Raw genomic sequence first — 27,206 nt, 5'->3', positions numbered from 1 at the left:
CATGACTCGTTTGGCCATTTTGTGGTGAATAGCATTCTTGATTGCTTCAAGGTTTTCAGGTTAGTATGTGTATACCTTCGACTTTAGATAGCCCCACAAGAAGAAATTGCTTGGAGCGAGATAGGTGAATGTGAAGGCCACATGACATTGCTGCACAGGGAGATCAGCTTCCCCAGAAACAAAACTTGCATGGATCTCCATGCCGTATGAGCTGTTGCTCCATCCTGTTGAAACTGGGCATCCACCACATCCATTTTTTCCACTTGGGACCACAAAAAGTTCTCTAGCATTTCAATGTAACGTTCTGAAGTTACAGTGACCGTTGCTCCACTCTCCTCAAAAAATAGCGGCTTACAATGCCAAATTCTGCAATGGCACACCAAACTGTAACATGCTCGTTGTGCAGGGATCTCTGAAGAAGTTCACGAGGGATGGTTTCAGCCCAATAGCAAAAATATTACTTATTTACACAACCATTCAAATGGAAATGTGCCTCATCGCTGCACATTATGATGGCATCTCGATGAACAGTTTGCAGAATGTTTGTGCACAACTCTCTATGGCTCTCTCAGTCTCTCTCAGTGAGTTCCTACACCACTATCATATTGTATGAATGGAAAGTACGGTCCTCATGCAAAACTCTCCTGAAAGACATGTTGGAAATGCCTAAGGCAGAATCATGTTTGTGCGTTGAACATCTAGAAGACTACAAAATTGATGCCCTTACAGCTTGGATGTTTTCAGGCGGGCCTGGAGATTTTCTGTTCAATGTCGCACCCATCTGTCTAAATTTAGCCACCCACTGCAGAATTGTTTTCCAATTTGGGACGTCACCATTAGGGGGAATGCTGAAGTGCGTTCGGAAGGATGGATTTGTTGTTTTTGAAGAATGCTTCAACAGTGAAAGCAAGGTGTGCTCCGGACCAAGGCATGTTGCCAACTGAAAACTACAAGGCATCGCCTATCAAAGGACCCCCACCCCAACCCATTTGGCTGCCTCTACCTCATGCAATGACCTGGAGAAATGTGGTACTTCATTTTGGCTCACCCTGTATAAGTAGTTAATGGAAATAAATTGAAGGACTGACATGGATATTACTGTTGACATAACAGACATGACATAATTTCCAGTAAAATCTGTGCACATCACATAGTAAACATTTCTAAAATATGTATCTTTATTCTACATTTAAAAAAAAGAATAATTTCAATTACATAGTGTGATACGTTAGTGTGGGGTGCTGTCCACAGCAGTACAGATACATGCACAAAGAACAGAATACCCTTTGTAATGATGCTGTCACACTACTACCAGAACATTACATTTTGGTTCCATCATAGACACACAATTATTGTAGATTGCTTTTAGTAAAATGTATTTAGAAGTAATGACCATTTAAGCCTGATCCATTTAAAATACTCAATATCATATCATGAACATATTGAGACTTCTGCATGGGTTCTAGCAGGGTAGCATGATGGGTAAATAACTTTAAAGAAAAGAACACAGACACTGCCAACCATCCCATAATGGCTGCCTGTAAACTGTGCTAACAAGAGCAAACAAACAAAAATGACAAACACATCAGAGAATTGACTTGTGACGATCAGAGTTATGTTGTCATCACAAGAGATTTGGTCACCATGAATTGTTGAAGCTACATGTAACTGAATACGGGTAGCGTCTAATTATAATACTGCACATTTCAATATTGTCTGACACTTCTTTGAAATTTCAACATGATACAGCCTTTATACATTTGGGCTTAGGTTCAATACTTTTTGAAAAAAATGGCCGTTCTTCCATATTGGATATGTATATGTGCTCTGTCTATTTACAATGTAAAGGAATCTTGGGTTCCATTACCGGTCTCTGAGATCGCTTAAAAACTGGGCTTTCCAATGATACCTGGTATGTTGTTTGCTTGATATTAACATATATTTGCGTAATTTAATGCATAATCGGTTGTGTTTTGAAAAACTTGGTCACTGTACTCTGTCAAAATCTTCAAGTGTTCAAAATAAAAAATGGTTTAAAATCACAAATAAAACTTCATTTATCTTCCATCACAGTTCAATTGATAAAGTTATTATTAAAAGTAAATATGACAAATGTGCATTTTAAAGGGTAGAAATATAAGAAAATATAATTTTAAACAAGTTATAAAGAAATAAAAGCAAATTTGCTGCTTTCACAATATATCAGAGACATGGAGGAAATGTTTTGTACAGGCAGTTTATGATGCTTTCATATTCTGTTGGAGATATGAGCTACTTTTTGGAAAATTTCACATAGATGCCCTTCCAAGTGGTATCAATAAGAAGGAGAATTCTTTTGACATTACCCTGACCTCACAGCACCCATATATAAAACGGCACATGAACACCCACTAAGAAGTTAGCCATCTTATTTGTGGTGGATCCTGCTATTGTTGCAGTTCTTGTCTTGAGTAAGGTGAGACACAAAAGGACAAAAAATAAAATAAAAAACATAGACCAGTAATTTTGCTTTTCTAACCAGTTAGATTGTTTTAGATGAAGACAAGAAATGTTTTCTGTAGGAGCCAAATTTCAAAATAATCCCAAGGGGTTGGTTCATTGCATCTGCAGGTTTAGAGCTTACAATCTATGCAGCTAATGTATACTTGAATAACTGCAATGCATTAACCTGTCACCTTTGCTAAAGTATATTACAACCAATATATAAAATGTTACAACATAATCACAGCATTTATAACCCCTTAAGTGCTGACTTTTAGTTTAAACTGTAGTAACACATTGATGTTAAAATACGGATATGTACATACATTTAAGAGAATCTACAAATGAAACACATTTTATACATTGCTATGGTGGTAGGATGTCTCGAGTTGATTTTTTGCAGTACCAGCACAATATATTAGGTTACATAGTTTGATACTAAAAGGAAAGTTTTACAATTTTTATATGTAAAATTTCCACATGATAATCTGTGTATCCAGTAACCTTTTATACTGTGTCCCATATTACAAAATGACACACAAACTGGGATATGCACTAACCACCAGAAAGGCTGACTATACATCACCAGTTACACTGTGTCTTTGTCAAACTCACACACAAAATACATTGTAATATCACAAGATACATCATTCCAGCCACCGGAATCTACCATTTCTGCACAATCCTCTTCATCGTAGGAATTGTTAGGCTCACTGCTACGCCATTTGTTGAAGGTCGTCATGGGCGATTTATCCACATAAGCAAAATGGCCCTCTCTGTCCATATCATTGATGCCAATGAACACTCTGGTGAGACCTGCTTGGCTGATGTAAGACGCAATAATCCCGTTGGAAGCTTCATCCTTGGGCATGGACAGGTGTCCTCCTCTCCCTTGACAGTAGGCCTCAGCATCAATGTAACGTTTCTCTTCTTTGACCAGCATGTAGATTTTACTGTCCGTTTCTCTCACACCAGCGACAACTGCGGGGGAGGGCAGTGCTGGAAAGTGAGCACTTATATTTCTATAATGAAACTTAATGCATGTGCAGAACAGTTAAGTAAATCATTATTTTTAGACAGCTATAGGCTGACTCATGTAATAATTAAATGTAAAGTCATTGTGTCTTTGGTCAGAGGAAATAAAAAAAGCAATCCGAATAAACCAAGCACAAAGCATGCAAAACCTATTCAACTGCAGTTCAGGTTAGTCTGTGCAAAGATGGCAACAACAGCTGTCATTTTTTGTTTCTCCTTGTGCATGTCCAGTGGTTTAATTTTTCACGAGCCATTTCTCTACAGCTTAGTTAGGACTGGCAACCTAAAATGCTAATAGTAGGCCCGGGAAAGTTAGTTTTTGTGATTAATGTGGCCTGTTTAACGAGTGAAAAAATACTGTCACATCCGGGGCTGGCAATAAGGTATCGTTAGGCACTGTTTTGGTCATGGAGGTATTTTCATGTCATTTTTTTTTTTTTTACATTAGGAAACGATAATGCAAAAACGTTCAGTGTGAACCTAAAGAATTATATACACATCCAGTACCATATTTATATACTACGGTTAAAAATTTAGAGAATTAAAATTTTATTTAAACGTTTCAAATTACATGTTTCACAATGCCACATGTCAGTATGTGGTACTGGTGTTCATTTCCTTGATTTATACATACCGACATACGTGCAGGGGAGTGGGAAGGAGGGAGGTTTATTGTAGTCCTGACGCAATACTAAAGAAAAATTGCAAAGGTAAAAATTATGCTCTCACTTGTTTTTTCATGTGATGTTTCTGTGAGAAGATCAAATTAATGTCATATCACGTATGTGTGAAATACATTATCTTCGAGTGGTACTAAAAACAAAATAACTCTCTAGTACCTGTTGTCAAGCACGCACACTTCGGAAGCAGTCAACAAACCTGTGGGTGAGTAAAAGATCGCGAGATGAAGGACTACCGAAGAGTGCTAACCTCTCTCTCTCTCTTTCTCTTCCTGCAGAAACAAAAACGAGAAGTAAACATCCAAAAAGGCCAACTTCTCCTTCCGTTTCTCCCAGATGACATCGCTTTCAAGTCGAAGCCATGATGTCACTTCCCCTTCTTAATTTCCTGTAGCCATCTTTAGTTCTGTATAAATACCCCTATGTTTGCATTGTTATTTGGTCAAATGTTTTGGTTGTTCCTTGGTTTGAGACGACTTTATTTTGACCTGTCCACTGGACATTATACGGGGCGGTTCCCCAAAACTTTGTGCGACTGGCTGTCGTATTTATTTACTCTACACTGTGTATTCAACTTGTTGATCTGCCAGGTAGCTTACAGTGCTTATTGTGCTAATATATTTACAAAATTCTACGAAACAGAAGGGTAATGATTATCCCTACCCATCATTCCAGTTTATAGTATCTTTGCTAATTTATGCAAAGATTTAAGGTTTAGGTAGAACAGTTTTTTCCAAACGTTATTCTGTGGTGGCAAAGTTTTTGTCAACCAAAATATCCAAGGTGCACCACTATTCTACCAACCACAAAATTATTAAATCTATGCACTTGCTAAACTGACTGAAGGGACAGGACTATCAGAGACACCAGCAAAAAATAAAAAGCTTGGAGGCTGCCATTCACAGACATGGTACTTATTGAGCTTTGGACGCATTTTCCATGCCGCATCGTCCCTTTGCCTGCATATGACACACCTGGGTAGCTCTCATTGCACACCAGTTGAAAAACACTTGTGTAGAGTATAATTATCAAGTCTTTGAAGGTGATGAACAATTGAGGATGGCATTTGCGAAGTTTTAACACAAGTTTTAATGTTTGCCCATTTAAGAGAAGCTTATTTCAATTAAGGCAGCCTTTAGCAGTGCATTCAAAGTCTACAGTCATTTTGATCGTTTCATTTTACTTTGGCACGTCTGTGTCTCATATTCCATACCAATTTGAGAACGAATACATTGGCTTCATGTTCTTATTGTCTTCTTTTTAACTTTTAACTCAAATTCAGGTTGTACTCAAGTAGTATTTTGTTAAAAGGCCAGGGTTCAGGCCACTTTTCGAGTTTAAACTATGCCTTTAAAGACTCCTTTGTGTGGATTCTATATTAAGTTTGTGATTCAGTGTGTATACTTCATGATTTATGTATTTACTTTGTGACTGCATGTTTTAATATTAGATTAATCATGACTACTTCCATGCAATTATGTGATTAATCAATTATATTTTTAATTGATTCCCAGCCTAGTTGATAGTAATCAAAAGACAAACAGACACTAAACACTCTTCTTTGCTGGTAACCTTTCAAATCCATTCTAAAAGTTTGATTTCCCTTCCCTTTCTTAATTTCTTTTGGCCTCTTGATGCTGTAGCGTGAGCTGCTCATCCATACACCTAAGATTTGCATTTTCTTTTACCAGTAAGAATAATCTACATATCAAACTGTGCTCTCTGCCATCTTTGGAGTTACCTTTAGGTGGTATAGGATTACGGGTGATGAAGTATCATATTTTCAGGGGAGATGGACTCATAATGATTTACGAAAAGGAGCAGGACACTAATTGGGTCCATCTTTCTTAGTTAGGCCACTCAATAAATTTAAAACATTTATTATGCAGCATGCATTGTTTTCATCTATTTCTAAAGCACACAGAGCTACATTTCTTATATGCCTATGAAAGTGTGATGCCATGCAAAATGGATTATTTCAATACACTGTGTTTAAAAAAGAAGATGGAGAAGAAAAATATGGGGTTATCACAGAAACTGTTTTCATGTACATTATGCATTCCACCTCTACATACATATTCAAAATTAAACAAATTTTGAAATATACATAAAATAATTAATATGCCACCACATTTAAACCAAATTGTTTCCATATTCAGAGATTTAATGTGTGTGTTTTGCTCCTTCTGAATCATTCTGGGTCTGATAAAATTTAATAAGAAAAGAAAAGTGGAAAAATTGAACTCATCCTTTAGATTGGCAAAACCAAAATTATTCTGAGCAAATGGATCTGTATTTTTCATTGCTGCCAAAACACATTGTCTGATTTACTAAAATCTCCACAAACCATCTGTCTGACTGTTGCTCCAGGATGCTAAAGGGAAGAATTTTCTGTCAGTTACTGGAGTGTCTCAGTGTGCTACCTAACTTGATCATGCAGTTTCTCATCTCCAGCTTTGTCAAAACTAACATAGAGTAAATAATAGTGTACAAGTCCATTTGATGAAATGTTTATATATATATATAATGTTTAGACTTTCAAGAATCCATCCATCCATTATCCAACCCGGTGAATCCAAACACAGGGTCATGAGGGTCTGCTGAAGCCAATCCCAGGAACTAATCCCAGGTAGGGTGCCAACCCACCGCAGGGCACACACACACCAAGCACACACTAGGGACAATTTAGAATCGCCAGTGCACCTAACCTGCATGTCTTTGGACTGTGGGAGGAAACTGGAGCACCCGGAGGAAACCCACGCAGGCACGGGAAGAACATTCAAACTCCACGCAGGGAGGACCCAGGAAGCGAACCCGGGTCTCCTAACTGCGAGGCAGCAGCACTACCACTGCACCACCGTGCCGCATCTTTCAAGAATCAAACGCAATATATAGCAAAAATTACGTGGAGGTGGGGGGCGGGGAGCTAAGTCAGTGTGATTGGGGGGGCGGAGAGTATTGGTTGTAAAGTTTTATTTATTATGAACATGATGTTTTTAAGTTTGCATATGCTGGGTTTATGTCCAAGTGTCTGGTGATGACCAAGATTCAGCCAGCTCTCTGGCACTTTTAGTACTGGCCTTAAACCTTACTTGTACATTGTCCTAGTTAAATGTATGTCCTGTTGATTTAATATGCGTATAGACCAGTGATCGTGAGTCCTTTCTTCTGACGGCGTTGCAATGTTCCTGTATACGTGTTGCATTTCTTTTTGATGTTTGTCCTATGTATACCGCTGGGCAAGAACTGCATTGAATGCTATAAACTGCATTTCATGTTTCTGCTGTTGATTTCTTGTTTTAGTATTAGATAGATAGATAGATAGATAGATAGATAGATAGATAGATAGATAGATAGATAGATAGATAGATAGATAGATAGATAGATAGATAGATAGATAGATAGATTAAAGAGGACCGTGTGCAGATTGTTCGTGGGTTTGAGTGCTATTCTGACGCCTGACTTGGCCAGGATGCGCGCTGCACCTTCAGATACCTTGTGGTGATAAGGGAGTGAGTGCAGGTGGGGTGGGGGTTCTGGTTCAAGTCGATTGTTTGCTGAGTTTTTGGGAGTCTTCTGTGTAAGCATCGATTAATTAATGTTTTTGAGTATCAGTTTGAAGCGAAAAGATGGAAGAGATAGCGTCTTTCGTTCGTTTTTGTCTCCTTCGTATAACAATGGGTGTGAACTCTTCTGAATCGAGTTTTAACTCAGCTCCGTTTATGAGATACGGGGTGGTTGCTGGCGAAGTGTAATATCTTGTCTGCATAACATTCTTTACGGTAAACACTAGTGGTCAGGGTGGCGTCATTATTTCTTTCAATGTAGATGTCCAGGAAGCTGTTGTGTCTGTTCATTTTTTTTTTTCCATGGTGAATTGGATTGCAGGGAATATTGTGTTCATGTGGTTATAATTGCAGGCTTCTTTGAATGTTCAAAACAAATTGTTATTTAGTCCCAGTTACTTATTTGAATTCAGCCTTTTTAACTGCAGTAGTACTGTTGTAGTTATTGGGATGGTTTCATCTTGTTCACAGTTTTAGAAAGACATTAATTTTGGGAGCATTTGCTATTTCTTTTCTGTAAAATTTATTTCTCCCTTACTGTTCTCAATGTGATTCACTTCCTGTTTTCTTGCAGCCAAAATAATTAAAACCCCCTTCATAGTGATCTACATCTCCTATAAAAAGCATTCACCCCATTGGAAGTGTTCACATTTTATTATTGTTCAGCATTGACTCACTGTAGATTTAATTTGGCTTTTTTTGACACTGAAAAATTGTATGTAGTGTCCAAGTGAAAACAGGCCTCTGCAAAGTGGTCTAAATTTATTACAAATATAAAACACAAAATAATTGATTCTGTAAGTCTCCACTCCTTCAAGTCAGTATTTAGCGAATGCAACTTTGGCAGCAGCCATGGATGGCATCCTTGAGCCAGTGTGCACAGGTCTCCTTCAGCTTCGCATATCTGGACGTTGCCATTTTTCCTCATTTTTCTCTTTGAAACTGCACAAGCTCTGTCAGCTTGCATGGAGATTGCAAGTAAATGGTCAATTGGAATGAGATCTGGGTGACTTGGCCACTCCAGGGTGTTATCAGTGTTATTATTAAGCTATTTCTGTGTAGCTTTTGGTTTAATGCTTGGGGTTGTTGTTTTGCTGGAAAACAAATCTTCTCCCAAGGTGCACATTTCTTGTAGACTGCATTAGGTTTCCCTCCATTATTTGTGTATATGTTTTCCTGCATTCATTTTATCCTCTACCCTTACAAGCCTTCCAGGACCTGCTACAGAGAAGTATCTCCACAGCTTGATGCTGCCACCACCATGCCTCACACTGTGGATGGTGTCTTTTTGATAATATCCCATGTTTATGCCAAACGTGGCATTTAGACTGATGGACAAAAACCTCAGTGTTAGTCTCATCTGAACATTTGTCTTCCTCTAGTTGACTTCAGAGTAGCCAAGATGCATTTGTTTCTTTTTTGCCACTTTCCCATAAATCTTTTTTACTTTTTACTTCTTTGCCACTTTCCCATAAATCTGTTGCTGTCTGCACAGTCTCTCTAATCTCAGTCGCTGTAGCTTGTAACTCCTGCAGAGCAATCACAGGTCTCTTGCTGGCCTCCCTCACTACTCTTCTTCTTGACACTCAGTTTTTGAGGACAGCCCGCTCTACAGCAGTGCTGTGCTCTTTCCACTTCTTAATGATTAATTTAAATGAACTCCAAGGGATATTCAGTGACTTGAATGTTTTCTTGACTCCATTCACCTGACTTGTGCTTTTCAATCACCTTATCACTGAATTGCATGAAATGTCTTTTTGATTTCATTGTTTATGTAAGGCCACCATAGTGAATCATTACCAGCTCGACTTTCCAGATAAGATGTATTTATAATGAAATCAGCCGAAGCCCCTTGAGCACCAACACTTGATCTCCATTGAACAAATTACGGGACTTGTAAAAGCAGCTGACTGAACCAGTGAGCATTTAGGTGTGTCATGTTATCCACTGTGATACAATGTTGTATAACAATAAAATAAGAAAACTTCCAATGGTTTGATAACGTTTCATATGCTCTGTGTACTGTAGATAATAATAACAATAATAATAATAATAATGCCAATATCCAACTTTACAAAAATGTCAAGAAAGCAGGTTTAGATGTGACTGTTATAGTATTGTAAAAGCTTTAGCTATTTTTAAAGAAACTGAGAAAAAACAAATAGTTTACATTTTTATTTTTATGTACTGACTTTTTTGTTATTTTGGCAGACTTTATTCTTTTATTTCACACATTAATTTCTGATAAATTTATGCTCTTGATTTGCACTATTAATTTAATTTTGTATTGCTGTTTTTTTCTTTATTCTTTTTTTTTTTACTTCTTTATTTTAAACAATGATTTTTATTTATTTGTATTTTGCTACTGTGCATGTATAAACTTTAATAGATTTATTTATTTTTAAGACAGACAATTTTTAACCTGCTAATGATTTTATTTTTGCTTTTTTTCTTGCTAGTTAGTAATTCCACGTTTGTATTTTATATTTCTATTAATATTACTGTAACATATCTTACATGAAGATTTAGAACTTTTCTATCATGAAATCTATTTCCCGACACCCCCAATTTCATACATTAAACAGTCATCAACCAAAACAAACCAAAGCAATGTGTTGTAGACACAAACTACATCTTGAGAAGCACTGGCTTGTAATTCAAGACACCTACGAGAACTGGCCTTTGAGAACAGCAGTACAACACGGCCACATTACCACTTGTCAAGCAAGCAACAGGGTGCAGTGTGAATGCTATGTAAATTCTGGGGTCCCATCCTCATAAATACAGAGTAATTTCTGGCCAAAAATATCTGTCGATACCTTTAGGTAAAAGAAGACTTGCAATACGGTATCCAAATTTATACAAAGCAGAGCAGATTGTGCTGCTACAATACACTTTAAAAGAAATAAAGGATCCTCATGGGTTTGTATGGTGATGTTGCTAGTAGTTGCAGTTTTTAAGTAAGCATACATTGTGTGTGTGTGTGTGTGTGTGTGTGTGTGCGCATGAAGAAAAGCATTCTAGGACTATTAACAGACAATTTATTTTGTGGATACCCTTTGCACTCTAAACCCCTCTGTGTTCTGTCATCCTTGCCTGATTTCAGCATACAGAATTCATTTTGAGTTTGTATACTATTAAAAATGAATCTAAAACCACTGCCAATGTATTTAATGGTTGTCTTAAAACAAGTATTACTATTACCTAACTTTATCACTAACCTGCTATTCTATCTAAATTGTATTTGAAATTTTCTTTTGTTTTTTTCCTTTAGGCACATTACTATTAGCGGATTAGTAAGGAGGAAGTAAGTGACAGCTATGAAGAGGATCAAGAACGGGTAGGCCGTTGGTCCAGATGACATGCCTGTGGAAGCATGGAGGTGTTTAGGAGAGATGGCAGTGGAGTTTTTAACCAGATTGTTTAATGGAATCTTGGAAAGTGAGAGGATGCCTGAGGAGTGGAGAAGAAGTGTACTGGTGCCGATATTTAAGAATAAGGGGGATATACAGGGGGATAAAGTTGATGAGTCACAGCATGAAGTTATGGGAAAGAGTAGTGGAAGCTAGGTTAAGAAGTGAGGTAATGATTAGTGAGCAGCAGTATGGTTTCATGGCAGGAAAGAGCACCACAGATGCTATGTTTTCTCTGAGGGTGTTGATGGATAAGTATGGAGGAAGCCAGAAGGAGTTGCATTGCGTCTTTGTGGACCTGGAGAAAGCATTTGACAGGGTGCATCGAGAGGAGCTGTGGTATTGTATGAGGATGTCAGGAGTGGCACAGAAGTATGTAAGAGTTGTACAGGATATGTACGAGAAAAGTGTGAGGTCTGCGGTAGGAGTGACGGATGCATTCATGGTGGAAGTGGGATTACATCAGGGATCAGCTCTGAGCCCTTTCTTATTTGCAATGTTGATGGACAGGTTGACAGTTCAGATTAGACAGGAGTTCCTGTGGACTACGATGTTTGCTGTTGACAATGTGATCTATAGCAAGAGTAGGGAGCAGGTTGAGGAGACCCTGGAGAGGTAGAGATATGCACTAGAGAGGAGAGGAAAGAAGGTCAGTAGGAAGAAAACAGAATACATGTGTGTAAATAAGAGGGAGGTCAGTGGAATGGTGAGGATGCAAGGAGTAGAGTTGGCGAAGGTGGATGAGTTTAAATACTTGGGATCAACAGTACAGAGTAATGGGGATTGTGGAAGAGGTGAAAAAGAGAGTGCAGGCAGGGTGGAATGGGTGGAGAAGAGTGTCAGGAGTAATTTGTGACAGAATGAAAGGGAAGGTCCACAGAGCTGGAGGTGGCAGAATTAAAGATATTAAGATTTGCATTATGTGTGACGAGGATGGACAAGATTAGAAACAAGTACATTAGAGGGTCAACTCAGGTTGGATGGTTTGGAGACAAAGTCAGGGAGGTGAGATTGGATTGGTTTGGACATGTGCAGAGGGGAGATGCTGGGCATATTGGGAAAAAGATGTTAAAGATAGAGCTGCCAGGTAAGAGGAAAAGACGAAGGCCCAAGAGAAGGTTTATGGATGTGGTGAGAAAAGACATGCAGGTGATGGGTGTGACAGAGCAAAATATAAAGGACAGGAAGATAAGGAACAAAATGATCCGCTGTGACAAACCATAACGGGAGAAGCCGAAAGAAGAAGAAGATTAACGAAAAATTATGACTCTCTAATTTTGTTAAAAAAAATGTACTGGTGTTAACACATAAAAACTTACCATTTTTTATGAATTTTAATTCACTTGTTAAATGTGCAACTAGGATGTCCATTTCTCCAATCATCTCCCTCAGAGAACCACATTCACATGGTATACCTTCATATATTAGAGAAAACAAGAACTGAATTAATACACCTGATACAGTATACATTATTCCAATTCTAACTGATTATTTTGAAAAGTCTTAAAAACCTTGAGAATATTGGCAAGGAAAATGACACCTTATGAAGTGACATCACTGTATTACAACAAAAAGCCACAGAATGGCCAGAAATATAGATAATAATCCCTAAACGGGTTTACAGAAATGCAGGTGTACAGTAACTGCAGTGTGGTTTACAATTAAAAATATCATGTCATGTCATTTACTAACCCACTTAACCCAGACCAGGGTCACAGGGGGTGCCAGAGCCTATCCCAGCTAGCATGGGGCACAAGGCAGAAAAAAACCCTGGACAGGAAGCCAGTCCATCACAGGACAAACACATACAGCCACACGAGGGCTAGTTTAGTGTCACCAGTTTAATTAACCTGCATGTGTTTGGACTGTGAGAGGAGACCAGAGCACATGGAGGAAACCGAAGTAGACACGAGGAGAAAATGAAAAGTATATACAGGAACAACCCGGATTGTGAATCCTGGTCTCCTTACTGCAAGGCATCAACACTACCACTGAGCCACCATGCCACCCAGGTTAACAATGGTGAAATGAATATTTACCACCAAGTCATTTAAATGAAATATTTTTTGATTAAGTACCTGGCTCGCCATCAGGTCCTCGAGGTCCTGGGTCACCTTGATCCCCCTTTTCACCTAATGAGATTAAATAAAAATACATTTTGACAATTCTTTTCTATAGGGCTACTTTCAAAGCCACATGAGCACACAAAAATTCTATCACTTCTTTGAGACTTAAATAGCATTGTTTGTCATCAGACTTTCCTGACCTAAATATCAATGTGTGGCATTGTCAGTGACCAGAAGCTGGCTATCATCATTACTTCATCATTTTCATTCTTCTTTTCCTGACCAGGGTCAAGATAGCAACAAGCTAAGTTAGGTTGACCACATCTTCCCATCCCCAACAACTTCCCCTTAGAGGATACCCAGGTGATATGAGTACGGTTTGAAAATCGAATCGCTCAAGCACACACTGGGTCTGCCACTGGTGTCCTCCTAGTAGGTTGTGTCTGATACACTTCCTGAATGTGGTGTCAAGGACACAAGCTAAATAAATGCCCCAAACAATTCAAATGACACTCAGGAGAAGCAGCAGTCCAGTCCTAATGCAAGGTCATCCTATATTGACAAAGGTACCCACCCTGTTATGGAGAGTGAGTCCAGCAACACTGGACAGGAACATAACCCTGGCCCTTGTGTCTGTGCTCTCATTCATTACTAATCAGAGCTCATAAGCATGGACAAAAATAGTAATGAGGATATAGGCTGAGTGGTAACTTGAAAGCTTTGTCCCAGAATTTTATTCCCACATCACCACCACACTCTGGTACAATGTCTGCAAAACAATCGCCATTGCACCAGCTCATCGGACAATCTCATGATCATCTTTTAACCACATCACACCCAGTACTGAACCATTCCAGTGTTCACGGTAAATTGCTGTCTGATGAAGCTAAAAGAACATTATTATCTGCAAACAGTTAAACTGTAATCCTTTACTTCTTAAATTGGATATCCTGCAAACTGTGCATGTCCCTGAAAATCAGGAACAATAAAGGAGAAACTATGAACCCTTAATGAAGATCTTGAATGGCACTGACTTAATACTATGTTTTCAAACACAACTCTGAATGTAAAATTGCAACAGAGAACAGCAGTCAGGTGGAGAACTTTGCTTCTTGCTGCAGAAAGAATTGTCTGCACTTTAACATCAGCAAAACCATGGAACTGTTTATCGACTTTCACTGCACAAAAGAGCCTCTACGCCTGGTTACTATTCAAGGAGTGGATGTAGTGGTGGTCCACTCCTTCAGCTACTTGAGGGTCCACATCATTGACAGGCTGGACTGGTCTGCAAACACAGAGGAGCTATATAAGAAAGGGCAGAGCAGGAGACCATTTAATGTGGGAGTTGACATTCTTCACATCTTCTCTGTGATGGCCAGTGCAATTATTTACACTGTATATACTGGGCTGGTAATGTCATATTAGGAGAGGCCCACCGAATCAACAAACAAATTAAAAGAGTCCGTGGAGGTAGCAGCAAAGGGATGAATTAAAACAATGCTGCACATCCTCTGTCTGACACACTAGCAGTGAGTACTTTCACCCAATGAACAATTTAACAGAAGTGTTTCAAGAAACGCTACTGGGGCTCCTTTATACCAACAGCAATAGGCTAGCATACTACCTCACTGTGACGGGGAAGCCAAGTCAGAAATTTTCTTTCTTTTTAGTTTTCTTCCTTTTTAATCATTCTAGTGTGTGGTTAGACAATTCCTATCTATCTATCTATCTATCTATCTATCTATCTATCTATCTATCTATCAGGTCAATAACATCTAACAGGAGCCCCAGTCAACCAAGTGTTTTGAAGGCCAAAAGAAGCCTACTGTATGTTAAGGTCTTGTTACATACAGTAAATGTAAATGAGTAATAGATGCATTTTTGCAGTACCTAAACTAAAGTGTTACTCAGATAATTATCAGTTTCCATTGCCCTTATCATGATTGCCTGACAGACTGGCATTCCCTTCACAGTAATAAACTGATTTACTAGTTCTGGGGACCTAAAGAAGAACCGTTATTTTTCCAATCTATAAATAAAAGTGCTTCGACTTACCTTTCAGTCCAACTGGGCCAATTTTGCCATGGCGTCCCATTATACCTTTCTGCCCCTTTGTTCCCATATTCCCTGTCAAAAGTAATGTAAATTAGTCAGGCTTGTTAAAAAATAGCAAAAACAGTTGGCCTACTTCAGGACAGTGACATGCATTGATGAGTCTTACTGGTGATACCAGGTCATTCATGTTCTGGACCCCTCATGACGCTGTCTATATTTTTTGTCCGTTGCCACTTACTGTATGTATTAATGAATTATTTTCAGGTGTACTGAGCCATTGAAAATGGCCACTTATGTTATTCTATGTGGGTTAAGAAAATGAGGTGAACAGTAGACTACATTACTTATAAATTCTAAGTATTGCAACCATGTCAGGATTTGTAGAGTATTGTCATTCTTATGTATATCTTGAACCTTGCTTCATCTTCATCAATGGCCATATTTTGTGCCTGTGGGGATGCCTCAAATCCTGCATGTTCACTTCCACTCCAAGCGATCTCATCCTCTGTACGAGTTACACCTCTTTCCATATTTCAAGTAGGGTGCACTTGCTGTACAAAGGTCAGTTAATTGTACATAATTCTACATGTTCACTGCTAAGTTAACTCGATTTGGTATCACCTCAGTATCAGTAACGCTAACATTCTTTAGAAGAACCTTTTGTAACTGTCATGGCTGTCTGCAATTAACAAATGTTTTCCATTCATGGCAATATTTTACAGGCAGGAATGGCAACAGTGGTGCCTCCCCAATGCACATGACATGGCTGGCTTTGTTTTCTATATGTAGATGATTTTCAAATGAATTCTACAAATGATTGAACTGCATGTTAATAATAAAATCACCCAATTATTTTTATTTTTAATCATCTCTCCATCTGTCACAACAGATGCTGTTTAAAATAGAAACAGCTGTTTGCAGCAAATCAAGATGGGTTAAGTGATACCAGCTGTTCACTGTAATGGTAAATAAGTAAACTGCTACCAATTTCACCAGGAGGTCCTGCTCTGCCAGGTCGCCCAGGTGTGCCTTTCTCCCCTTTTTCACCAGCATCACCTGCAAAACAAAATTAAATAAACGAAGTTGTGATTATACCATACTAAACCATAAGAGTGCTACAAGTTTAAATGTACTTGTTCTTCAACACTGTAATCACATTACAAAGCAGGATAAAATTAAGGTTAAAATTAAATCAAAATGATTCTGTTAAGACTCATATATGGCACAGTGGTGCAGTTCTTACTGCCCCAAACTGCATCCAGGGTTCAAATCCCTCAATTGATTTGCATGTCCTCACCATGTCTATGTGGATTTTCCTCTGGGTAAAGATAATGTGCTTTAGGCCGATCACTGATTCTAAACCGGCAAAGTGTATGCATTGCTGGGTGATGTGATGAATTGGCACACCAACCAGTTGGCGTCACATTCCTGCTCTGGTCTGTCATTACCCTGAATTGGATCTCTGTATTCTTGTCATATATTGTTCAGGTGAGGTCTCTAACAGAAAAATGATTGGCCACTGAAAACAAGTTGTGGCTTTCTATTTGTAGCGCTAATCTTTTTGAAAACTGAAATTACGCCAAGGAAAGAGTCAGGTCGGCTCTAGCATTTTAGCTACCCTAGGTAAAGCTGTAAATGGTCCCTCCAAACCCGATAGGTTATATATGAATATATATACAGTATATATATATATATATATATATATATACAGTATATATATATATATATATATATATATATATATATATATATATATATATATATATATACAACTTTGTATATATATACTGTATATGGTGGTCCAGATCTAATTATGCAGTTATGAAAAGGCAAACACATTGCACCCACTGATCGATTGACAACTGTCTCCCCGCCATTTTGCAATGCAGGGCAGGTGCTGCCATTTATCGGCAACAAAAATAATTTTTTGTGAATTTTCTATGTAATAAACTTAAGTTATACTGTAGCATAATGAAAATTGCATAATTAGATCTAGACCACCATATACAGTATATATATATATATACAACGTTGTATATATATATAGTGACAAAGGCCGCTATAGCAATGCTTAACCCAACACAGACAGACACAGGAGGCACACTGATAAAACAAATATCTGTTTTATTTTTATTTTTCTTCGCCTCTGCACAACACCTTCCCTGTTTCCCACAGGCACAACACAGTCCCAACAAGCACTAAGCACACACACACAATACTTTTTCTTCTCTTATTCTCCTCCACCTCTCTCCAGCAAGCTTTGTCTCTCTCCTCCCGACTCTGGCTCCCCAGGTAGTGGCTGCTGGCTCCTTTTCTTAGGCACCTGGAAGTGATCCAGGTGTTTGACGACTCATTTCCGGCAGCACTTCCAGATGTGGCGGAAGAACTTCCCATAAGGGCTTAGCAACTCCTGCTGCAGCACCTCCTGGTGGCGCCTGCAGATCCCAACAGGGCTGCACCAAACTCCAACTCCCATGAAGCCCTGTGGGAGTCCGAGACACTGCTGCAGCCCAGGGGTGTTGCCATCTAGCATCCCGGGAGGGTAACGTTCTGGCCACACTTGCTCCCCCAGTTCTCCTAGCGTGGAGGTGTTCTGGCTGGGCAAGGGCTCTGGCTGCATGCTACAAAATATATATATATATATATATATATATATATATATATATATATATATATATATATATATGCTTCAAAGAGAGATGAGAGCTGGAAGTCACCCTTTACATTATATCAAATAGCAAAGGTGATGATACCCCCTTGGTGTTTTGTTTGAGCCCGAATGTTTGTAAGTCATGGTCTGTAATGTTTTTAAAAAATTGCCATCTCCCAACCAGATTTTGCCACCCTAGGTAGCAAACTGTTAAAGTCGGCTCTAGTAAAAGGGTGGTGTTGGTATTTTTTATAACAATTATGAGTTTCATCTTTTCAGACCCTTTTAAGTTTACTGATGGATCTGGATTAGTCCAGTGTGATTGAACATGTCCCTGAAGCACAATCATCTATTTTCTGAGTTTTCATTTCATTCAAAAATGTCATTGTATGTTTCAGTAAATGAGTGTTCCTTTTTCCTAACTTAACAAGTCGGACAGACCTATGAACAATTTGTGAAAGAGAACTAAATGTCTAGACATGGGCTTTACAGTCCAGCACCTTTTCCATTAATTCCATATAAATTAATTGAAACAAGTGGAACAAAATCTCATGTCTTTAGAATGCAATACATATTTTAAATTACTTGAACACTGCCTACAAAGCTACAAATGAATATGGAAAAATTTCCAATAAAAATATAAAAGTTACCTCAACCAAAGGAAATACAGTATGTTATGGATTACTCTTAACCTTGTTATTCTCTGCTGGTCTCTGCATGTTATACTTCCACGTTTGTTTGCCATTAGACTCTACCCCAGCAGCATGTGGTGTAAGGTAGCTGCCCTGACTAGAAGGGAGGCCAGCCCAGTGAACAGCTTACTCACACTCACACTCACACACATACCGGTACATACACTCATTCACAAAGGGACAATTTAGGTTTGCTGAGCAAAGTAAGATTAACAGTTTTTGAAATAAAATAAAAAAACATTCTAAAGATATGTATATGTCAAGTAAGCATGCAAAAGCCACATAGACTGTGCTTAAGATTGGGAATCAAGCGGAGATTCCTCGAGCTGTGGGGCCAAATGACTACGCGCCACACCACTGAGCTGCTCTCATATTTTCTTTTTAATTATAATGTCAATTTTTCTGTTATTCTAACACAGTCAAAATTACTTTTTTCTTAATTCCTTATAGCAGTGACACTCCTTGAAACAGGAACCCCAATGAAATGTTCATCTAGTGTTATGCTGAGATATTAAAGATATGAAGATAATTTAGTCTAAGATTGCTTTGCAGTACCTTTAAGTCCAGGAACTAGGATCTGAACTGAGCAGGGCTCCTCCGTTAAATGTTGAGAATGGCCAGGTCTCAGCAACGACAGGAAGATAAGGACAGTAACGGTGATGACCATATCTTGTTGCATAATGACAGTGTTATCCCTGAGTAATACAAATATATATATTCCTTTAATAAATATATTATACAAATCAACAAAGCTTTACCATAATAAAACTAAAAATATACACTTTAAAAACAGTGGCAGCTGGTTTATAGAGGTTTCTGGGGCAACACCCAAACTAATATAAAAATATAACTTAATAAAATAATCTACTATGTAATAAAACACTAAGGTCTGTGTGTCTAGTCCCTCTGAACAGTCTGGCTGGCCAGTCTGGCTTTGGTGAAGCGACTAAAGAGGACATGCAAGTGTGAGACGCACAAGAAGTAAAATATGAGGAATGCTGAGAGAAGCGTCTTCAAAGACGAAATAATAAAAATGGACAGAAAGCAAAAAAGGTGTCTTGAAAATAATGACAGAGTCTGAGAAGTAGGCTTTATGGTAACATGCTTGAGAGAAGGAGCAACAGTGAAGAGACGTTCACACAGAGGAAAGCTGCTGAAAGTAAATGTAGGGTAAGAGATGGCAAATTAAAAAAAAATTCTATTACCTATCTTTGACAGGTACCACAGCTAGTATAAAATAAATAAAAGTGCCACACGATTGTGAATAAATGTACTACACTGCTCAAAAAAATTAAGGGGACACTTAATCATCACAGACTAACACCAAGGCAATTAAGCTTCAGAGATATCAATCTATCCAGTTAGGATGCATAAGCAATTGTGAATCAACTTCACCTGCTTTGGTGCAAATGAAAATTACAAGAGGTGCACTGGAGAGGCAACAGCAAGACAGTCTCCAAAAAAAGAGAGTGGCTTTGCATTGGTGGCCACAGAGTCCCAGACAATTGCTCTCTCCTTATCATTTCTGATTGATTCTTCTCTAGTTTTGCATTTGGCTAGTGTCTTTGTCACTTCTGGTAGCATGAGGCGGTACATGTAGCCAATTCAGATTGCACAGCTAGTCTAGCTCCTTCATGATGGTACCTTCATAAGTGACGTGGCAAGAAGGTTTGCTGTGTATATCTACGTGTTTCCGTTATATAGACCACATTATTTTGGTTACCTATTACTACTATAGTCTTTTGTTTACTGTTGTTCAATCATAAAGAGATCCTCACTTATTCCGACCCATCAATGGGAAACACTGAATTCACAAAGCATCGAGGGAGAGGCCGTACAAGCTACAAATTAATTTTGGTCTGATTCTATCCATAGTCTCATAGTAGGTATACTGTGTTTACACATAATAGAATTTAAAGGTAGGCGGCATCATGCCCATGTAATTTAGAGCCTGCTTTTTGTTTTACTGCCAGGTTTGACAAATGTGTTGTGAGATTTTAAACAACAACATTTATTTATACAGCACATTTTCATACAAATAATGTAGCTCAAAGTACTTAACATGATGAAGAAAGAGAAAAAGACAAAGTAAGAATTAAAATAAGACAAAAATCATTGACATAGAATAAAAGTAAGGTCCAACGGCCAGGGAGGACAGAAAAAACGAAAAAAACTCCAGACGGCTGTTGAAAAAATAGAATTTGCAGGGGATCCATTATGATAATGTATTGAATATACAGAGTATCAGGATTAAATGAAGGTGAAGTTATGAGAAAGCCATGTTAAAGTAATGTGTTTTCAGCAGTGTTTTAAAGTGCTCCACTGTATTAGCCTGGCGAATTCTAGATTTTAGGTGCATAGCAGCAGAAGGCCACCTCACCACTTCTTTTAAGTTAAGCTCTTGGAATTGTAAGGAGACACTCATTTGAGGTTACGATTTGGAATATAGGGTGTCAGACATTCCGATATATAAGATGGAGCGAGATTGTTTAAGACTTTATAAACCATAAGCAGAATTTTAAAGTCAATTATGAAAGACACAGGTAATCAGTGTAGTGACACCAAAACTGGGGTGATGTGTTTGGATTTTCTTTTCTTAGTTAGGATTCTAGCAGCTGCATTCTGCACTCGTTGCAAACGATTTATGTCTTTTTTGGGTAGTCCTGAGAGGAGTGCGTTACAGTAATCTAGTCGACTGAAAACAAAAGTATGAACTAATTTCTCAGCAACTTTCAATGATATAAGAAGTTTATCCATCCATTCATTATCCAACCTGCTATATCCTAACCACAGGGTCACGGGGGTCTGCTGGAGCCAATCCCAGCCAACACAGGGCGCAAGGCAGGAAACAAACCTCGGGCAGGGCACCAGCCCACCGCAGTATAAGAGGTCTAACTTTTGCTATATTTCTTAAGTGAAAAAATGCTGTCCTAGTGATCTGATTAATATGTGATTTAAAATTCAGGTCACAGTAAACAGTTACCCCTAAAATCTTTACCTCCGTCTTGACTTTTAATCCTAATGCATCAAGTTTATTTCTAATAACAATATTATATCCATTATTGCCAATCACTAAAATTTCTGTTTTCTCTTTATTTAGCTTGAGAAAATTACTATTCATCCATTCAGAAATACAAGTAAGACATTGTGTTAGTGAATCAAGAGAATCGGGGTCATCAGGTGCTATTGATAAGTACAGCTGTGTGTCATCAGCATAGCTGTGGTAGCTCACGTTTTGCCCTGAGATAATCTGACTAACGGAAGCATGTAGATCGAGAAGATGGAGCCTTGTGGAACACCATATTGGATATCATGTGTCTTCGAGTTGTAATTACCACAACTAACAAAGAATTTTCTCCCAGCCAGGTAGGATTCAAACCAATTTAAGACACTGCCAGAAAGGCCCACCCATTGACTAAGGCGATTTCTAAGAATATTATGATCAATGGTGTCAAATGCATCACTCAGATCTAAGAGGATGAGAACAGATAAATGGCCTCTGTCTGCATTCACCCGCAAGTCATTTACTACTTTAACAAGTGCAGTTTCTGTGCTGTGATTTGTTCTAAAACCCGACTGAAATTTATCAAGATTAGCAGGTTTATTGAGTTGGTCATTTAACTGCATAATGACTGCCTTCTCTAGAATTTTACTTAAGAAGGGCAGGTTAGAGATGGGTCTAAAATTTTCAAAAGCAGAGGGGTCAAGATTATTCTTCTTGAGTAGGGGTTTAACTACAGCAGCCTTAAGACAGTCTGGGAAGACCCCCGTATCTAATGACGAATTTACTATGTCAGAATATTATCAATTAGCACACCTGATACTTCTTTAAAAAAACTTGTTGGTATTGGGTCAAGGACGCAGGTGGAGGGTCACAGTTGAGAAATTATTTTATATAAATCAGGTAAATCTATCCTGGTGAAAGAGTTTAATTTGTTTATAATGGAGTACTGGGGCTTAAGAGGATACACAGTCTTGGGGAGATATACTATATTATTTCTAATATCATTACTTTTTTGATTAAAAAAAAACAGCAATAGCCTCACAAGTTACACTGGAAGTATTTTGGAGGCATTCCTTTGAGTTACCTCGGTTTAGCAGACAACCAGTCGTAGAGAATAAGACTCTAGGATTACTAGCATTGTTATTTATAATTCTAGAGAAATAACAGCGCCTCTCAATACGGACTGTGCTTTTTTTTATTCTGTTATTTTAACCTTCAATATCTCATAGTGGATAGTTAGTAAGCAATATAGTTAAGTTTTGAGTTAAGGAAGACATCATTTTTCAAGGTAAGGTAGTGTCACGCGCATGTGCATTGGGGACAGCTGTGTACTAACGGCTTTTCTCGTCCTCCTCTGCAGAACAGATTGATGGCTTTAACATCGATGACGTCACCTCCAGTGTTCGTCTACTTGGACCTGCCTCTTCCAACCGGAAGTTATTAAAAACAAAAACACCACCATCTTTGTCAGTCAATAATTAGACTTCTGAAAAAACATTTTCAGCTTAAACCTGTTTGAACGTTTTTTTGCCTTCATCATATGGGGTTTACCTGTGGGCGCCAAAGCATTACATGCCTCTATCTGTCTCTCTGTCTTACAGTAGGTATACTCAGTAATCATGGTGCTGAGGAGTGGCAATGTGTTCAATGTTGAGTAGCAGAAGCAAGTAAGAATTTCAGTATACCTTGTACACGTGACATTAGTGACCCTATAATGAGCCTATAATATTCATTTTTCAAGTCCTTAAAATAAATGAAAAATTATGTCTTTTGATATAGAATGGGTTTGTCTAATCTTTGCCTCCTTCCTCTCTATTGTCATGCATGTATTTCTTTTACTTTTGCTGGTATAATTTCTTCTTCTTGATTTGTTCAATACTTTCCTATTTCCTTTTATTGGGTTACTCCTTCCTGGAAGAAAACTCCATAGTACATTAATCAGAAGAGTCAAGATAATTAAAAAAAATATCATCCATCCATCCATTTCATTATGGTAATCAAATGGACTGCTGCTGCTCTTTATTTGTCTCCTTCTTTGAATTAAGCAGTTTTCCCTAAGAGTCACTACCACTTTTTTAAAAGTTATATTAAGACTGAAAATAAACAATTAGCAAAACACAAAAGTGGAACAAAATTGCAAACTGTTATGAAAAGTTTAATTTGTGAAAATGTACCCATCAGTAAGCAACCACTTTAAATGAAACTGTGTTAAAATAAAAAAAATTAAAGAAGTTAATAATTTCCTTACAAAATCTTAATAAACAATATAGTGGTTAAAAAAATGAAATAAAATGAAGAAACCAGCCTCTGAAGATGGAAGCGATGTAAGCAAAAATAACGACTCAATGGATGAATGATCAACAAAAAACTTACATAATTACCATTTTGTCACAAACTGGTCTCTGTGGTCACACACAAACGTGTCTATATAAAGACAATCAAGAGTTATACTGTATCTTTTTATGCACGAAAAACAGAAAATGTAGGATCTTCCATTTTAAAGAGAGAATTGCCAGTTTTTATAATTTCTGATGAGAAGGGATCAGCAGGCCAAACACTGCTGATCATTTGTCCAGGAAACTGACAAAAGACAGAGATCTGGAATACGTAAGGAATGCTTAGAATGTGGATTTACAGCTGTGGAGACGTACTGAACAAAGTGATCTTCTAGTGGCACTGCTGTGTGCAAGAAACTGAAACCCATATTGCGTCATTGATGTGAGGTACATGGCAAGCTGAATGGTTTGAAATCACTTTTCAAATCAAGCGCTAACTGCTGTAACATGTGTAACATTAACAACACCATTTATAATCAACTAGTACTTTTCATTCCCATTTATTCAATGATGCCAGAAAATGGATGGAGAAATGGATATATAAGCTCAGCAATCAAGGGATTGAATCTTTTGTACTACAGGGAATGGTTCATATTAAACATGCATATCCTTAATAATAATCTGTCATGCTGAATTACATAAAACGTTATATTTGCAGTATGTCAAGTACACTAAAAACATGCCTTGTTGGCTCACAGTGTTACTAAAATATGCATTTTTGACAAAACAAAAGAGAATGATTGCAACCTGATGTGAAAACTGAAAACAGGAGATACACAAAAATTCCCATAAGCTGCATATTGGACTTGTAAACCAATAGCATGATAAGGTCTTGAGTAAGCCAGAAGAAGGTGTTCTGTGATTGGCCCCCAAAACTATCCAATCATAAGCGATGATTCTCCTCGTGATGCATCTGTAGATAAATGTTCTAGTCTAGAGAATACGTTTGAAATATAGACACAACCACCACAATATTGATAGATAGATAGATAGATAGATAGATAGATAGATAGATAGATAGATAGATAGATAGATAGATAGATAGATAGATAGATAGATCTACTGCCTCATAGGCAACGCACAGCAGAGAGTTGGCATTGTAAACACTTGGTTGCCCCTTATTTCAGAAGACAGAGCAAGGAGACTATGAAACACCTGGAGCACTTCCAGGTGCTCTATAAAAGGGGTCACCTCACTCCATTCAGGGAGCCCGAATCAGGAGGTGAAGGGCAAACCTGGTGGGAGGTGGAGTGGAGGTGGACAAGAGACAGAACAGGGGGAAAAGAAGAAGAAGAAAGACACTATGTATTGGAGCTTATTGTACTGTGTTGTATAAGGTGGAAAACAAGGGTAAAATGTTTCCCACGCTTAATAAAGGTGTATTTTGTGCTGGACTAGGCTCAGTGTCTGTTGTATCTTGGGTTTGGGGAGCTGTATGCCCCCTGGTGTCCACAATATATATATTATATATATCACACACCCGTGACCCTGTAGTTAGGATATAGTGGGTTGGATAATGGATGGATATTATTTATATATTATAAGGCCTTGTCATTTGTCAGTCCTCCTATCATCAAGCATCAGTATTAATTCATGTCAATTCTCATATGTCACTTCTCACTAGTCACTCATCATTTGTCACTTTTCATGTTTCATTCATCACCTTTTACTTATAGCATCCTTTAAATGTACACCATAATGCCTGAACACACTTAATGTAATTGCTAGGTTATAAGGAACTATATTGCATGTTGTATATAATCATATATATATGTTGAACACTTAGTATACTTTTATTTATTGATAGATAGATAGATAGATAGATAGATAGATAGATAGATAGATAGATAGATAGATAGATAGATAGATAGATCTAGAAATGTATCTATTTATTTTCTCACATTTTACATTTTATATATTCATAATGTTATATATTCATAAGGTATCTGCAGAGGTTTGCAACACTAGGAGCCTGGCACTTACTGTATATACTGTAGTAATTCATTTGTGTTTGTCAATCCAGATATCTTACTTCAGTAGTGGGATCAGCCCGGATGCTCCTTTTACATGCAACATTAAAAATGATAAACTTGCACATGTTTAATTTTTGTGAAGTAAAATTGTAGAATGCAGAAATTAATTTGGGAGGATCAATAATGGCTTACAATACCAAGGTTTTGCAATATAAAAGCTATTAAAAATAAATGGGACTGTTCATAAATACAAATCAGTTCGCTGACAAAACAATGGGGTCTCTCACCAACTGAAAATACTGAAGGGAGCTTGGAAAGAATCCATGTGCCGATTCTCACTAGCTAAAAGCCATTGCTAATGAAGAGTCAACTCAGTTACAGATAAGCCACAGTTTCCTTGCATGACAGTAATGCATATGTGACTTGACATCTTCCTACAAACATTTTGCTCTCAAATTATAAAAAAAAAGCTTGTATGATATTGGACAAAGCCTGAAGGAAAATAAAGCAAATTTTTAAAAATGGTGCATTTGTGGACCTTGAAATACTGTATCAGATAAAGTCTGTTTGAAAACGGATGTATGCATGCACCATATGCACACTGCACACATTTTCTGAGTTATCTTCATACGTAAAACTGAAAAATGCTACTGTAATGAAATGGTCAATGAGTCATTATTAATCCCAAGACAAATACAAAAAACAATTTAGCAACTATTTTTATATCTAGGAAGCGTCTATTAAGGTTGTTTTAATTTAAAACATGAAACGTATTCTTCATAACAAAGCTGAGCCCCATTTTTCAGCTATTATTAAAAGTATGAGATCACATACCTTGAAAGCGATGAAGGGTCTGGATCAGCCAAAGTGCATCCTCTGCCTTTTGCAATCCTGTGCAAATGAACCTCATCTCTGTGTTACACTGCCTGACAGTATGGAGTTTGGAGGGTGATGTACTGTAGTTTCCTTTTTAAACAGATACAACACCAACTGTGGAGGCCTGCATGAAATCTTATCTGTAAACAATGCTCAAATGAGTAATGGCAGCTGGCCCTCTTATGGAGATAATTCTGTGGGAATGTTAAGATTATTTGCAACAGAACCATCATTAATTAGCTCCTGCTTTCCCCTAAAACATTGAAACTTTTCTTGGAATATATATATACTTTCCTATAAAGTTGAGATATCTAGGCATCAATTAAATGAATATCAAATCATAAGTGAAAAGTCTGATTGACTTTTAAGATGCCTGAAT

The 27,206-nt window shown here is 37.8% G+C and overlaps 1 protein-coding gene across 3 annotated transcripts; it reads right to left on the bottom strand.

Annotated features, from left to right (window-relative positions):
- Positions 1–1,156: 1,156 nt before the first annotated feature.
- On the bottom strand, positions 1,157–26,892 carry colec11 (collectin sub-family member 11). 3 transcript variants are annotated; one of them, XM_039748844.1, is made up of 7 exons: positions 26,786–26,892; positions 19,194–19,333; positions 16,281–16,352; positions 15,297–15,368; positions 13,254–13,307; positions 12,495–12,590; positions 1,157–3,480 (listed from the first exon to the last, which is right to left on the bottom strand). In XM_039748844.1, the coding sequence occupies exons 2-7, from the start codon at positions 19,315–19,317 to the stop codon at positions 3,071–3,073; spliced, it is 828 nt and encodes a 275-aa protein (XP_039604778.1). In that variant the 5' UTR covers positions 19,318–19,333; positions 26,786–26,892; the 3' UTR covers positions 1,157–3,070. The 3 variants fall into 3 exon arrangements, with proteins under 3 accessions (XP_039604778.1, XP_039604780.1, XP_039604779.1); XM_039748846.1 differs by having other exon boundaries at positions 1,157–3,462; XM_039748845.1 differs by having other exon boundaries at positions 16,290–16,352.
- Between the last annotated feature and the right edge of the window lie 314 nt (positions 26,893–27,206).

The sequence above is a fragment of the Polypterus senegalus genome, chromosome 3 (genome assembly GCF_016835505.1).
Source record: "Polypterus senegalus isolate Bchr_013 chromosome 3, ASM1683550v1, whole genome shotgun sequence".
Classification (NCBI taxonomy): domain Eukaryota; kingdom Metazoa; phylum Chordata; class Cladistia; order Polypteriformes; family Polypteridae; genus Polypterus; species Polypterus senegalus.
This window is presented reverse-complemented; position numbering and strand designations above follow the sequence as displayed.

Bases quoted from the DNA above. Each gene is read 5' to 3' on its own strand.
- colec11 (XM_039748844.1), bottom strand. From the start codon at position 19,317: ATGCAACAAGATATGGTCATCACCGTTACTGTCCTTATCTTCCTGTCG. The intron at 15,369-16,280 runs GTAGCAGTTTAC...TACTTTTGACAG, and splicing joins AGGACCTCCTGGTGAAATTG to GGAATATGGGAACAAAGGGG. The intron at 12,591-13,253 runs GTACTTAATCAA...TAATATATGAAG, and splicing joins AGGACCTGATGGCGAGCCAG to GTATACCATGTGAATGTGGT.